This window comes from Mchenga conophoros, linkage group LG4, assembly GCF_057382185.1.
Source record: "Mchenga conophoros isolate Kocher_MC1m ecotype Shallow Benthic linkage group LG4, M_conophoros_male_GT1.1, whole genome shotgun sequence".
Lineage (NCBI taxonomy): Eukaryota > Metazoa > Chordata > Actinopteri > Cichliformes > Cichlidae > Mchenga > Mchenga conophoros.
In genome coordinates, this window is record NC_140529.1 from 13778667 (window position 1) to 13792642 (window position 13976).

Genomic DNA, 13976 nt, shown 5'->3' on the forward strand with positions numbered 1-13976 from the left:
GCATTAATGTCGATGCGCAACGCTGAGTGGTGAATTCATTCATTCAGAATGGTGAATCACTTTATGTGTGAGAAAATTAATCTATTAGTATAGTGCTGTGTTTTGTAACCACAGAGTCATAATTATTAACACAGTTATTAAGGCATTAGCGCTCATCCCTAAATTCGGGATCAAGGTTTAAAAAACAGAGCTGAGGACACATTTTCGGTGGAAGTACACACAGAGTCTGAAAGTTGTCTGAGAGGTCACGTTGTAAAGTGAAAATTAATTTATCAATATACTTTGAGTTTAAAAAAAAGACAGTAATGTGCAAAAGTCTTGATCCACCCCTCATTTCTAAATAAGTACATATATTAGAAATTATACTTATCTATCACAAATCTATCACATGGTACTTAAAAACCTCTACTTTCTTTATATTTTGCCATTTTTGGAAAAAAGGAAATAGACACAGGAATTTATTGAAACGTGCAAACATACATGGAAATACAGAATATAATAAAGTCTATATTTGGCATGAGCACCTTTATTCTTTGACACAGTCTGGACTCTCTTAGGCAGCTTTCTTGTCATTTCTTTAAGCAGTCTTCAGGAATAGTTGCTTCTTTGGATGTTGGCTGCCTTTTGTTCTGCTCTCTGCTTCAATAATGTTGCGGTCTGGGCTCTGGGAAGGAAAATCCATAACTGATAGTGTTCCACTGTGTGGTTTTTATCCTATCCAGGTATGCTTTTACTGCATTGGCAGTACGTTTGGGATCATTTATTATCGCTGAAAAACGAAGCTGTTGCCAATCAGATGCTTTCCAGATGGTACTGCACTATTCTGCATTCATAATTCTATAAATCTTGACCAGATCACCAGCAACACTGTATGAAATGCAGCCCCAAATCACGTCCGAGCCTCCACCCTGTTTTACAGATGGCTGTAGACACTCACCATTGCACCTCTCTTGTAACTGCTGTACAGACGGATGATGATTTGTACCATAAATTTTACTTTGGATTCATCACTACATCAGACCAGTCGCCACTGATTTTCAGTCCAGTTCTTGTGTACATGGGCATATCTCAGCTTTTGTGCCTGTTTACCTTCACTATGAATAGCTTCTTGATGGCCACCAGGCTCAGGATTTGTTAGCTGTTCGTCAGACAAGATTAAACACTAGCGAGGACAGAGCCTTTCAGTCTGTGGCACCAAGGCTTTAGAACAGTCTCCCACTAAACTACATTTAGCCGATTCTGTGGACTCTTTTCAGAACCTTTTCTATTCAACAAGGCTGTTTAGATTCTTATTGCTATAACAGATTTTCTTAAAATTACCTATTTCTTAAAATTTACCTTTATTTTATTTTGTGCCTTAACTTCATTTTATATTAGCTCTGTTAGATGAATCATCTGAAGGATCAGATAAATCTCTCAGGTGCTCTGCCAGGACTTTTCCTCTTTCTAAAGGACATGCGTTTCAGATACTGCTTACCAACTGCAGATAGTTTTTTAGGTCTGCCACTTCTTCCTTTCCTCCATTTTCCTCATTTTTCTCAAGGACACACTGCACACTATGCTGAGATATTGTTAGGGTCTGGGCAGGCTGTTTTCCCCTCTGTTTTCTCCTTCTGTCTCTCTTTGTTCTCTCAGACAGAGAGGTGGGCTTTACCTGTGTCTCCACCCACAGGCGAAGCCGCCACTCACGCACTTGCGCCCATTGCCTCATTACGGTATGTAAGGACCGGCTGAGGCAGTTGTTCTCTCAAAATTGGATCTTCCAGTTTAGTTTTTGCTGTTGTGTTTTCTGCTCAGTAATTTTCTGAGTTCGTTGTTCGTTTCCTGGTGAAGCTACTTGTGCTCTCTTGAGGAGTCTAAAGATCACAGCTGGCCATTTTCCTCTTCCACTCTAAGAGTCAGTCAGCCCCTACCTGCCCACTCTCCATTAAGCTTTCTTCGCCTACCCTGGATTTCAGTCTGCCCACCTGCTACTCCTCCACGACTCAAACACAGAATCTAACAAGTGAGATCTCAGAGTTGAATAATCCTTGCACATCTCTATTGCTGCTACCTTCACTAACTACCAGTCTCCCTCTCTGCAGACCCTCTCTGGGCTCATCTGACAGAAACACTAGCTGCCTAATTGCTCATCTGCCTGTTGTTAACTTAATTCAGTCTCTAAATAAACCTTATAAGCCTTTTATTGTTGGTCTACATCTGCTCCCAGTGTCTAGTAATTGCAATACCATACCAGATACACTAAGTTTTTAGCTAGCAGCTCTTTGGTAATCAACTTGGTGGCAGAAAAACACTATTTTACGCTAACTGTGTTAGCTTTGGCATTTTTCATAGTCAACTAAAGAAATGCAAACACTGTGGCTTTATAGCAGGCTTCTAATAATGAAGTGCCAAAAGATGCAACTGAGAAGTGGCTCTTTGCTAGGTTGTCTGTTATGTATAGACAGACCACTGGTTCATCCCTTGAGTTACAGTAGGTACTTTTTTCTGCTTGAATGATGAATGACAAACAAACAAGCATCCCTGAAAATGTTCAGGTAGTCTGACTCGTCGGCAGCAAGAAAGCAAGAAAGACAGCAAGAAATGAGGAGTGGTTTGAGACTTTTGCACAGCACACTACACGCTGACTGTTTGTGTACATACACCTTTAAATATGTATTAATAAAATAATGAATGTCTCTGCACACAGATACAATCAGCTGTTCCAACAGACAGGACACCGTTCACAGCAGAGCCTACTTAAAAGCTGTTGTGCTATAAAAACAATTGGAGTCACACATATTATGCTAAATGCTTTCCCTGATTGAGGCACATTAACTTTAAATGAAAGACTCCATTACTGCTTCATCGCTGCACGGCGAGTGCGCGAAGCTGCCGCCAGAGGTTTTATGCTGTGCGGTTTATCTCTGTATTTCCCAGAGAGAGCTCGCAGAAGTTTGAATTAAAACTGCTCTCTCAATTTTTTTAATCAGCTCTCCATGAAGCTGATAAAAATGTTACCTGGTACATTTTGGAGGAAAAAAGAAAAAGAAAAAAATTAAAGTGAATTTTGTTTCATCTTTTCTATTCTGGTGCATCTATTCTCATTAATTTAAATACAATAGAGCCACAGTTACGCTGATTCCTGTACAGATTATTTTGCTTTGAAGATGCTAGAGGTGTTACAATATAAGCTCTGTGTTTCTTACCCTGTGCAGCGTATTCCTGTTCAAACCCATGGTCTGTGTTCACCACACTGACCCGCTGTAGGGCCTGGAACAAGGCTGGTCTTAGCTTTGTACACAGGTTTATGTTGTAGCCTCTTTGACCTCCCAGAAGAACTTCTAGTACACCCAACACTCGCTCAGCTAGAGGAGCCTCTCTGGTGCAAACCATGTCCTGTGGTCAATTAAAAAAGTCACAACAAAGAAGGCACATCCATTTAGAATATCTCTTGGTAACAGTATTATCCCAAAGCAGTAAAGCGAATCAGTTGAATGAAGACAATTGTAGCCTAAAGAGGAATTACATATGGCACCATGGCTCTTTCTGGGACCTCCCCACCCTTTCATGTGCATACATGAGAGCAGCAGCGAGACCCCGATACAGAACAGAGCAGACATCGGTGACTACAAATATGAAACTGATTAAGTCAGGCACAGCATGAAAAGGAGGATCTGTGGTGGAGGTGACTGGTACAGTGGCTTGTGTGGGCAGCAACTGTGGGCAGGTTAAAGAAGTTTAACCAGCATGTCCTATATGAGATCTGCAAGCTGGATATTTAGGAGGGTATGACGTGGGGCTGGCACGGAGAATTTACTCCATGCTCGATTCAAATTTTTATTCCAAACAGCTCCCTTTACAATGCAGCATTCAGCTGCATAAAAATGTGTTCATTTGAATATAGCAAAGTCATTAACTCTGAACTCTTATTCAAGGTCTCTGGCTCTCACCAGGAGGGTCAGTATGACAGCTGGGTACTTCTCCATCACAGACAGCAGCTCCATGGTTTCTGTGTCTGTCTTCTGATCCGACCTCTCATCAGCACGGCTTTCTTTCTCCTCCTGTGTGTCTGCCTGTAAGACCAGATGAAACCCAGCCACCTTTTCATCAACTCTGACTTACCAGAGTTGAAGGGAATTCAGGAAAACACACCCCAATGTGTCTCTAAGACTTGCTCTGTCAGAGTGAAACTAATTAGTGAAAGTTGCCAGAGTGAAACAAGCAAATTGAGTTCAGTAAAATCACTGAATTATTCAGAAATACTTGCTGGGATACAGTTTAAGCAGATGTCTCATTACCGGGGTAGGCCCTGTGTTTGTGTCCTGTTCCTTGGTCAACCACAGCTCCAAGACCAGGGCGGCAAATTTCTCTGCCAGCTCTGGGTATCGACACATGAAGTGGATCAGCGCAGGATGGTGAAAGTAGAGTGAAGAGAAGCTTTGGCAGGAGGAGAGTGCCTTGCTGATGCAATTCAAAGAAGCCTTGAATAACATGGTGAAGAAAGATTGATGAAGTCAAAGTACTCTCTTTGAGTTGAGTGTACACATCCAAGTTAAAAACTTGCAATTTTGAAAATAATTTTCTTCACAATCCGGAGGAGGATCTCTTTTGAAACCCTACTGAGGCAGAGCCCTTAGACAGAGGAGCAACTCTTCTGTAATCTATTTTTATTCACAGTCAATGTAAGGTATATAATATTGAGTAGTCTCAGAGAGGCCGCGTAATACTCTGTGAAATAAAGAAGGGCGCATTTTTCATGTTTTTTTCTTCTGTGATGCTCAACTATAGTTAAAATTCTTTGCTGGTGAATTCTCTACAGCACAATATAGATTTTGTATCAAGAGATGAACATGAGCAGTCAAGCTCTGACTCTAAGTATTTCTAAGCCTGTTAAAAAATGGTTTCCATATTCAATCATGAAAAAAAAAAAAAAAGAAGCATCGGCTCCATACGCGCCACTCTTTCGTCTGTGGACGGGGAAAAAAAAACTGAACACGTTCAAAATGATGAGATCCTGACACATTAATATGGCATTGCTTGTCAGTACACCTATCTCAACCTTCAATCTGTTTCATATTGTTAGACTGATTTACTGAACACAAAATTTAAAAAAAAAATTTTCTCAAACCGAGGCAGACGTGTCTTCGCTGTCAGCGTGTTTTGGCATTAAAAGTGATAAAGGTTAAAAAAAGGAAAAGAAAAGTTAAAAATACTGGAGCCTTAAGGCACCATAATAGCAGAGAAGCCTGAAATCTAGGTAAAGTTTAAACTTTACTTCCACGGTGACGCTGTACCGTAAGTAGTGACTGCTTTGAAAGTTTTCAAAGTTACTGTGTGTGTTTTGATTTTGGCTCAGAGTTACCCCATCGAGTGAGGGGCTCTTGTCCTGTGTGAGTGCCAGCAGGTAGAGGGCAGAGCGGAGCACAGAGTGAGGCGGGACACAGCCCTGCTCCTGCACAGAGCGCAACAGCCACACAACATTGGAGAAGACTATCTGGTCAGGGAGGAGCCTGGATTACACACACACACACACACACACACACACACACACACACACAAACAAACACACACATATTAACGGCATTAATTGCAGTATTCAAAGTTCACATAAAGACAAAGTGCCCCCAGGGACACGCTGACGAAAGAAACTCGATATCTCTCAACACAAACGCACTAAAACATGCAAAAGATCAACACACACATTCAGAGATCCTATCCCTGAGTATACAAACAACACGCACCCTCAGCCCTCCCACGCTATGTAAATCTCTGGCCACATCTCTCATAATCTTGATGAGACCGCGCAGTGGCAGGGAGAGGCTTTCATCGCCTTCCCAGGAGGTTAATGCATAGCCGAGGATTCGCAGAAAGAAAAATTAAACTTTCCAAGAAGCCGACACGCTGTTTTTCTCAGGTTATAAAAAATGCATTTGAGACCACCCTCGACGGGCCACGGCAGAAGAACAAGGAGAGAGCTGCAATGACGTGTGAAACCAGACGAATTTATATTCATACAAGTCTGATATATTCGATATAGCATGACTGCATTCATCATCTTGAGATTTTGGTTATGTAAACACAGTAATATAGCTCAAATGTTGCCTTTTCTGCTCTCAAAGTATGGACCACAGCATAGCTAAACAAGGCTTTGAGAGTGCGAGATGTTTGGTCATATCCACATGAACCAAAATTTTCCAAAACTACTTTAATTGCAAAAATGTACAATTCTTTCCAAATAGTCGGAGAAATGTAATATTCAATAAGGTCCATGTCAATATACGATAGAGACAAATGTTTACTCTTCACAAGTGCTTAGATACATAAGAAAAATGATGCTGATGCTAAAATATGCATCGGTTATTTTTATTTCCACAAAATAAATAAATAAAATAACAGCTTATATCACAAGGTTGCTGGGCACTTAAATTGAACAAACTGTTTGTGATGTTCAACACTGAAGTACATAATAATTTATCCCAAGAGTGCTTGTATATATCTAAATATATCCCTGCTGCTTGTGTGCGTTATTACCTGTCTCCTTGCTGCAGGGCGAGGTACAGCATTATCACCAGGCAGTATTTCGGAGCCTGTGGTCCTTGATATTCACACAGCACAGAGGGCCACTCTGACAGGCGATAACACAAAGAGGGAAGGTTGTGCAGCAGTAGATTTTCAACCTCCTTCAGATCTGAGGGACAAGCAAGGTGATGAAACAGAAAGGAGAAATGCAATCAATGCTAGAAATGGGAAGAGGAGAAGGTTTGCGATAGAGAGCGAGAAAGCAACAAGAGAAGGTGGAGAGAATGAGAGGAAATGAATGAAGGTGAGAGGTGGTGAAAATAAAACAGAACACAGCAGAAGAGGCCCTGAGGCCAATTTTCCAAACAGGTATTACTCACTAATTTTTTTATTATTATTTTTAAACAACTGAAGGCATGCCAAAGCTGATGTTTATGAAAAAACACTCTTTTACAGGCAAAAACGAGTGAGGCTTGACTGATATCCAAACAAATCCAACTACAACGCCAAAATTCATCATTAAGCAAACATGGAAAAGCTTTAATTAATGTCTTATAATATTATCTGAAAAAACACATTCTGTTGCATAATGTAGAAAAATTAGGATGGATTAAAAAGCCATGATGGGTGTGAAATGAAAAGGAGCATAAGAGGGAACATGAAAACGTAAAACATGAAAAAAGGAGTCAGATGAAGATGAAAGACAGAAGGGCTCAAGCAGGAAAGCAGTGTTAGAGAAAGGAGAAGAACGGCACAGGCAAGGCACAGACCCTGATCCATGACTACACAGTGGATATACAGTAAAGCTCCAACAGCATCTGCGGGAAGTGCAAGAAAGAAAATAAAGAATGAAATGAGGAAAAAAAAAACAAAAAGCACAGGAAAAGCAGAGAGAGAGAGAGAGAGAGGGTGGCAACAGTGAGCTCTATGGTCTGGAGGGTAACTGTAAGTAAGAAAATATACTGTTTACAAAACAGAGGAAAGTAAGAAGGGCTCCAGTTACCAATGCAGCCATCACCTCCAGGGAAAGAGTCAAAGAGTGAGGAGTGAAGAAGAATAGGGGGTTGTACTGAGTTTAAGAGGGAGGACTGGGACAGAGAGAAATACAGCAAAGGGTAGACAGATGAAGAAGATGAGAAAGGGGACAACAGATGGGAAAGAAAAAAGAAATAGACCCACACAGCAGGCAGCAGTGACACACTGCCTCCTGTTCAGGTCCTAAAGAACAGAAAAGTAATCCGAGACGAGAGGACAAGAGCCTTTTCTTAAACATTCACATGAGATTAGCAGATATCTTAAAAGCACAATCCCGATGACACGCTGTGATGTATCACAGGAGTAATCAGTAATATAAAATCTTAAAAGCACTAATGAGACTGTACACAAAGCAGGACATGACAGACAGGGAAAAAAATCTGCTAAAAACCTGAAAAACAGGAGTTTTTGAACAAGAAAAACATACACTGTAAAATGTGATAGGAAAATTTCAAGATGAGAGGGAAGAAAAATGAGGGAAAGCAAGAGGCTGAAAATGAAATGGAACCTGATAAGGATGATAAAAGGGAGGAAGATGGTGACAGGCAGGAAAAGAAACAAACAGGACTCTCGCTCTGCCAAACTCATTATTCACCATCACACACACACACACACACACACACACACACACACACACAGACACACACACACGCGCTTACTTACTCGTACAACTCTTACATCTCATTACCTCAAAGAAATATTTTACTCCACTCTGGTGTCAGTGTCACACAGACACATCTGCGGGGGACAGCTGCAGTTACCAATGAGCTGCTTTCCTTTGCTCTTTATTTTAGTGGATGCTGCAGTGATGTGAAATAAGGAAGTGTATGGAGTTTGTGCATTTGCTTCCGTGTAATGGAATTAAAAGCAACCAGCACTTGGAACTGGAAATGTTACCTGTGCGGACCTATGTGTCATAAAGCGCGCTGACATTTAAAAGCCTTGGCCTGAGCTCTCTCACATAGGAAATACAATTCAAAGCCAGTTAACACAATCACCGTGTTTATAGTCCGCACACCTGGTTCCCTTCCTTTCATCCTTAACAGAAACCGGAGCTCTTGTTAGTCAACGTGCAAACACTTTCTTTGTTTTTTTCTTAAGCTTGCCTGTTGACTGTCAGACCCTCCTTAAGAACAGAGTTAACTTAACTCAAAAGAACAGGTGAGTCAGATGGAAATGAGACTCTCGCTCGAGTTTTTGATGTTTAAAGTCAACATAAAGACGAAAGAGAGAGAGCGTGAGCCTGAGTGGGCGAGGAAGCAGGCATGTGACAAAGAAAAACTAAAGCAAAACTGCAAAAGAACCTTATTTACTTTTAAAATCCAGCATCATTTTGTCAGTTCATGGCAGCGGTTCTGGGTAAAAAAAATGTATAATGAAGGATTTGATGAAGAAGCACCTGCTGAATGTAACATGAAGTCAGTTTGATTTAGTTTGCCGAGTATGAACTATACCTACATGTATCACGTTAATACAGACAGGCGGTAAATATTTGATTAAGCTGTGAATGGGGAAAAAACAGTTGAAAACCTCAGCTACAGCTAAGACGTGCTTTGGTGACACACTGACCTAGCCTATTCGGATAAACTGCAATGACAGTTCAATATTTCTCAGAAAACTGGCAGCATGACATCACTGCTCAGAGGCTGAGAGCAACAACAGGGTTTTTACCCTGACTGCATGTCTCCGTGTGTGGTGCAAACGTGCATGTATTTGCATACCGTGCTGGTGGGAGCCAGAAGGAAGGTCTGACTGGGAGAGAAGACACATACTGAGTTTTTGTAGAAAACCACAGCAAGATGCATTCAGATTTGGGTTCCTGAAAGAGGGAAAAGGCGCTTGAACACACACAAACAAACACACCGAAGGAAAAAAAGATTTTAAAAAAAGAGAGAATGAGGGCACCAGAGACAAACAGTGAACAATTACCGCTCAATGCGCGGTCAATACAGCTAAGAGCTAACTGTAAAACCGAGGACAGGATGTGCTTTGACAAACTTCTCTCAAAGATGAAATGCACAGTGTTTAGTTTCATTACAGCTCAGAGCACGGGGGGTGGGCTTAAGCCTATCAAGTAAACCACATATATGACCACACTAGTATATGAACACAAAAAAAGGCACACTCTAACACGAAGACCCACAAAAGCGCATATTCTTACATGTGAAAAACAAAGCACACACAATGCAAAAGCACACTGTGGACTTTGAAGTAGTAGATCCATCGCTTAGAGACAGACACACTGCTGAGAAGACTGGCTTATTGGAAAAAAAGTAGAGTGACTCAAAAATGACAGATGCCTCGGTCGGTGTTATCTGCCTCATTGCTAAATGTGCTTCGACAGAGAATGATAATAGCAGCTCGGCTCACAGAGCCACCGCGGCTGGATACACACAGTGTAGAGAAACACGCGTGCGCCGCTGCAGTTTTAATTGTCGTGTGTGTCTCTGTGTGTGTGTGTCCTCAGGTTATCCTCTTACAATGTACCTGTTTCCTGCACAGAGGAGGCCTTTGTGTTCCACAGCCAGTCTGTAGAAACCAGAGGACGCTGGAGGGAAGAAGAGGTGAAGAGCAGAATAAATAAACTACTACACAGTGAGAAATGAGGAAGAAGATGAGGATGATAGCAAAAACACCATTTATATAATGCAAACACTGAGGTACATCAAAGCCACTAACAAAAAATGTGACAGTTAGTGTAAACACACACAAAAAAAACCATTCAGCCTAATTCTAAGGAAAACACCGACCCAAAGCTCAGTGTGGTAATGACGAGTTTAGCAATGAATTTAAATGACGAGAAAGAGGAAGAGCAAGAGTAATAGAAGCTCTTTTTTATTTCTAGGCTGTCAAAATTTTCTTCATCTCATCTCATGTGTCACATTTAAAGTCATGTCACCTTACTGCCATGTCCACCCTATCAGAGTAGTAGTATAGCTGATTAGGATCAACTAGGTGAGACTTACCAGTTGTTGTTGGTAATACATCTCAGATTCTACAGGCCTCTGTTACCATCTTAAATGTTACAGTTTATTACAGAACAATTAGAAAAAGACTGAACAAGTATGACTTGTTTGGAAAGGTTTTGCAAACGTTGATCTGAACAAAGAACAAGACTTCAGCTACAATGACAACACCTCATACCAACACTATCAAGCACAGTTTAAGGGTGATCATTTGGGTTTGTTTGTAATCATGGGACCATTGAGTCGACCATCAGCTTCTCTGTATACCAAATTAGTCTAGATTCAAAATCTGAAGTTCTCTGTCTGTCGGGCTGACATCTAAAGTTTGGCCAAAAGTGAGTCACACAACAGGACAATGATCCCACGCACAGCAGAGTCTGCAGCAGAATGTCAAATCCAGACCTCAATCAGAGTGAAATCCTGCGGTTGGAAGGGAGCTGCGCATAAACAAATGAAGCAATGGTCTAAAGAAGAGTGAACCACACTGATGCGAGACACTGATAACGTCACAGAAAAACATTTCTTCAAGATATTGCTGCAAAATGTGGTTCTACAAGCTTCTGAATCACAGGGTGGTTTTTCACAGGACTGCAGGGAGTCCTGACAAAAAAAGGTTTCTTTTAGGTGTAATGTGTGACTGACAGGTTATAACTTGTCATTTTCCAACATGCAGGATTACTGTTTTAAAGCGACATTTTTTCCCCACTCGCACACAATTTTCTCTCAGCCCTGCCTCAGTAGTTTTCAGTGCCTAAATGTAACTAGTGACAGTGAGTAAAAATGAAGGGAATCAGTGAGTTAAAAAAGCAAAACAAAGTGAAAAACACATTCAGCTTTCTAACACAGATGCTGCAGGTCTCACACTAGCGAGCCACGGAGACCTCATGTTTAGACACAAGCTGGCTCTAAAAAAATGCATTTTATGAAACACCGGGATGAAAAAGTGCTGGTAAAACACAGGTGCCATCAGTTCATGATGCCCAAACCTTTGCATTTTTTTTTATCTTAAATTAGTTTCCAAGCAACACAAAATAACTTTTAAATTTAATTTAATGAATCACTGAAGACTTATGACAAATTTGCCTTCAGTAAAGGAAAAAAAGGCTATACTGTAAAGCTGTATTTAATATCTTGACCGTTGCAGTGCTTCAGTGAGAGAAAGCACCTCAGACTTATTAGAGAGATGTTTTAATCCCATAAGGGAACTAAATTGCTTTCTTCTTTGTCCATGTGGACCTATGCCACATCTGCAGGAAACTGCTCTGCTTTGATAAGCGCTTCCAGGACAAATACCGAGCTTAGGTTTGTTTATAATGTCACCACATCGGCTTGTCTGGACGCCAGAGGCAACAAGTTCTCTGTCAATTACTGAGTCTCATCGTGCTGACAGCCAATTTTTAAGAGCCTGCATAGTTTTCCCACTACAGCGATATCAAATTTAATTAAGGCATTTAGCCTCACTTTTGATAAATGTAGAATAAAATGTTGATATTACTGTTTCTGGCATCAAACAGTGCAAAAGCCCGATTTTCATTTTGTAAACGTTATCTAACCATATCAAAGGTTCAGTGGCTCGGCGGTGAACACAATATGTTGGTGGTGATGAAATAAAATGAGCTTAATTTCTTTTTATATGATTAGCTGGGAATAAAGCTTTGTGATGAAACTGCTTCTGTTTATTTCATTTAGTAAAACAATTTAAGACTTTAAACAACATTTAAGCAAAGCGTTTAATTGGCCAAGTTGGATTAAACGAACAGGCTTGTTTGGAAATATATTTAGTTTGTATTTTGTATTCCTGTGAAGATCAGACACACGGAGACCTCGAGACTCGTGGTGATGTGGGCTGGCTGTATGTTTCTAGCAATACCACCCGTGATATCTGCAGAGCCAACGATAACAAGACTCAAAGGAGCGGCTAATTTAGAAACATGAGCTGTGAGGGCTCTACAAGCCCTTTCAGCTACTGATATCATGAATCTCACTACACTGTAAATGAGTTCTATCAGCCTCCAGACAAACAAATGTGGTATTTACATTGTGGTGTAGTTAGTGCTGCCATGGTGTGAAAATTAAGTGTGCTTTCCCATTGCACTGTAAAGCCATAAACTGTATGTAAAAGATGGCAGTAGCCTCTGTAACGCCAGCCATTTTTGAAGCATCAAGCTGACGGTGATTTTTTGGAAATGATGTGGTAAGCAAAGGCTAAATCTTCTTCGTCGTACTTTTTGACTCTAATGCTGACCATTATCCGCACAAAATGAACACCACTATGTATTAAAAACACTTTCCAACTAGAGCAGTCACCTCCTGCTGGTGATTAGAAAGAATGCAGGCATATCCAATATTCGCACTGGTCTCCCTTTTCAGATGTGGAAGCTTTTATATACACAGCAAGGTGAAGACATTCACATGAACTGCTCCACTGAACTTTGTGGTAAACTATTGCAGTTCCTGTTCACTTGTGTGTCAATCAAAAATCGTTTGTTTTATTGTCAAAATGTTTTGTTTACATTATCTGTTAACGTCTGTAAATTCACTTTGGCCAGGATCGAAGTGTTCATAAATCAACTGATTATCGTATTAAAGCTAAAATCTAAATGTGCAGGAAACCTGAAGTGAAAGTGATTCACCCTTTTCTGTGAACATTAAAAAAACCCACAAATCTAATATAAATTATATTATTGGCTATACTAGGAAATTTTCATTAAAGGAGCATTCTTTATAATCTTTATAATCCAGGAAAGTAGCTTTATAATTTAGAACAAGTCTTTTGGTGATCTTACAGTAGCATACATAGTAAAATATTTTATTGTGTCCGTGTCAATAACAATGTATTTTTTAAATATACCAAAGTAACTTACATTTCTCTGCTAACATCTTTATAATTTGTGAATAATCTGTCCTATATACCATTTGTTATCTATACAATAAACCATTACAAGAACAACAGTTTAGGAATAATTCTTATAGATGCTGCAACACACAACCTTGCAGCCTAGACAACATGCAGTCATCTGTTGTTTCAGACAAACTGACACATTTGACACTAGACTACTTTGATATACACAAGAGTTCATTTTTGACTCAGTGTCTGCAATGTGCTGAGGTCCTGTGGCTGCAAAACAAACCCAAATCATCACCCCTCCACCACCGTGCTTCACATTAAGTGTGAGGTGTTCGTGCTGATGTTATTTTGGTTTTTTTGTAGAGCCTGGGATGTGGCTCTTGGTTTCATTTGCAAGCTCTTGAGCGTTGCACAGTTTGACCTCGGGCGAAATTGCTCAGATATCCACTGCCGGAAAGATTGTGCCATTCATACTTGAATGTTCCAGACCAGCAAACTGGCAAAAGCTCTGCTTTTATATAGATACTTGGACTTGCTGTTGATCAGTTAATAAAGCTCAGTTGATTAGCATCAGCTGGTTGCTGCTTATAATTCAAATGGAAGCAGCTATGAGTGCACTTAGTATT

The 13976-nt window shown here is 40.4% G+C and overlaps 1 protein-coding gene across 7 annotated transcripts in view; it reads right to left on the reverse strand.

Annotated features, from left to right (window-relative positions):
- The window catches only part of mei1 (meiotic double-stranded break formation protein 1), a 65010-nt gene that overhangs the window by 21781 nt on the left and 29253 nt on the right, over window positions 1–13976 (reverse strand). For 5 of the 7 annotated variants that reach the window (XM_085270489.1, XM_085270490.1, XM_085270486.1 and 2 more), the window contains 7 exons: window positions 10024–10084; window positions 9258–9355; window positions 6514–6670; window positions 5345–5492; window positions 4258–4463; window positions 3933–4095; window positions 3189–3378 (listed from right to left, as the gene is read on the reverse strand). In XM_085270489.1, the coding sequence (XP_085126615.1) occupies window positions 3189–3378; window positions 3933–4095; window positions 4258–4463; window positions 5345–5492; window positions 6514–6670; window positions 9258–9355; window positions 10024–10084 (1023 nt within the window). The remainder of the gene's footprint in view (window positions 1–3188; window positions 3379–3932; window positions 4096–4257; window positions 4464–5344; window positions 5493–6513; window positions 6671–9257; window positions 9356–10023; window positions 10085–13976) is intronic. The other 2 variants (XM_085270491.1, XM_085270487.1) reach the window with 1 other exon arrangement.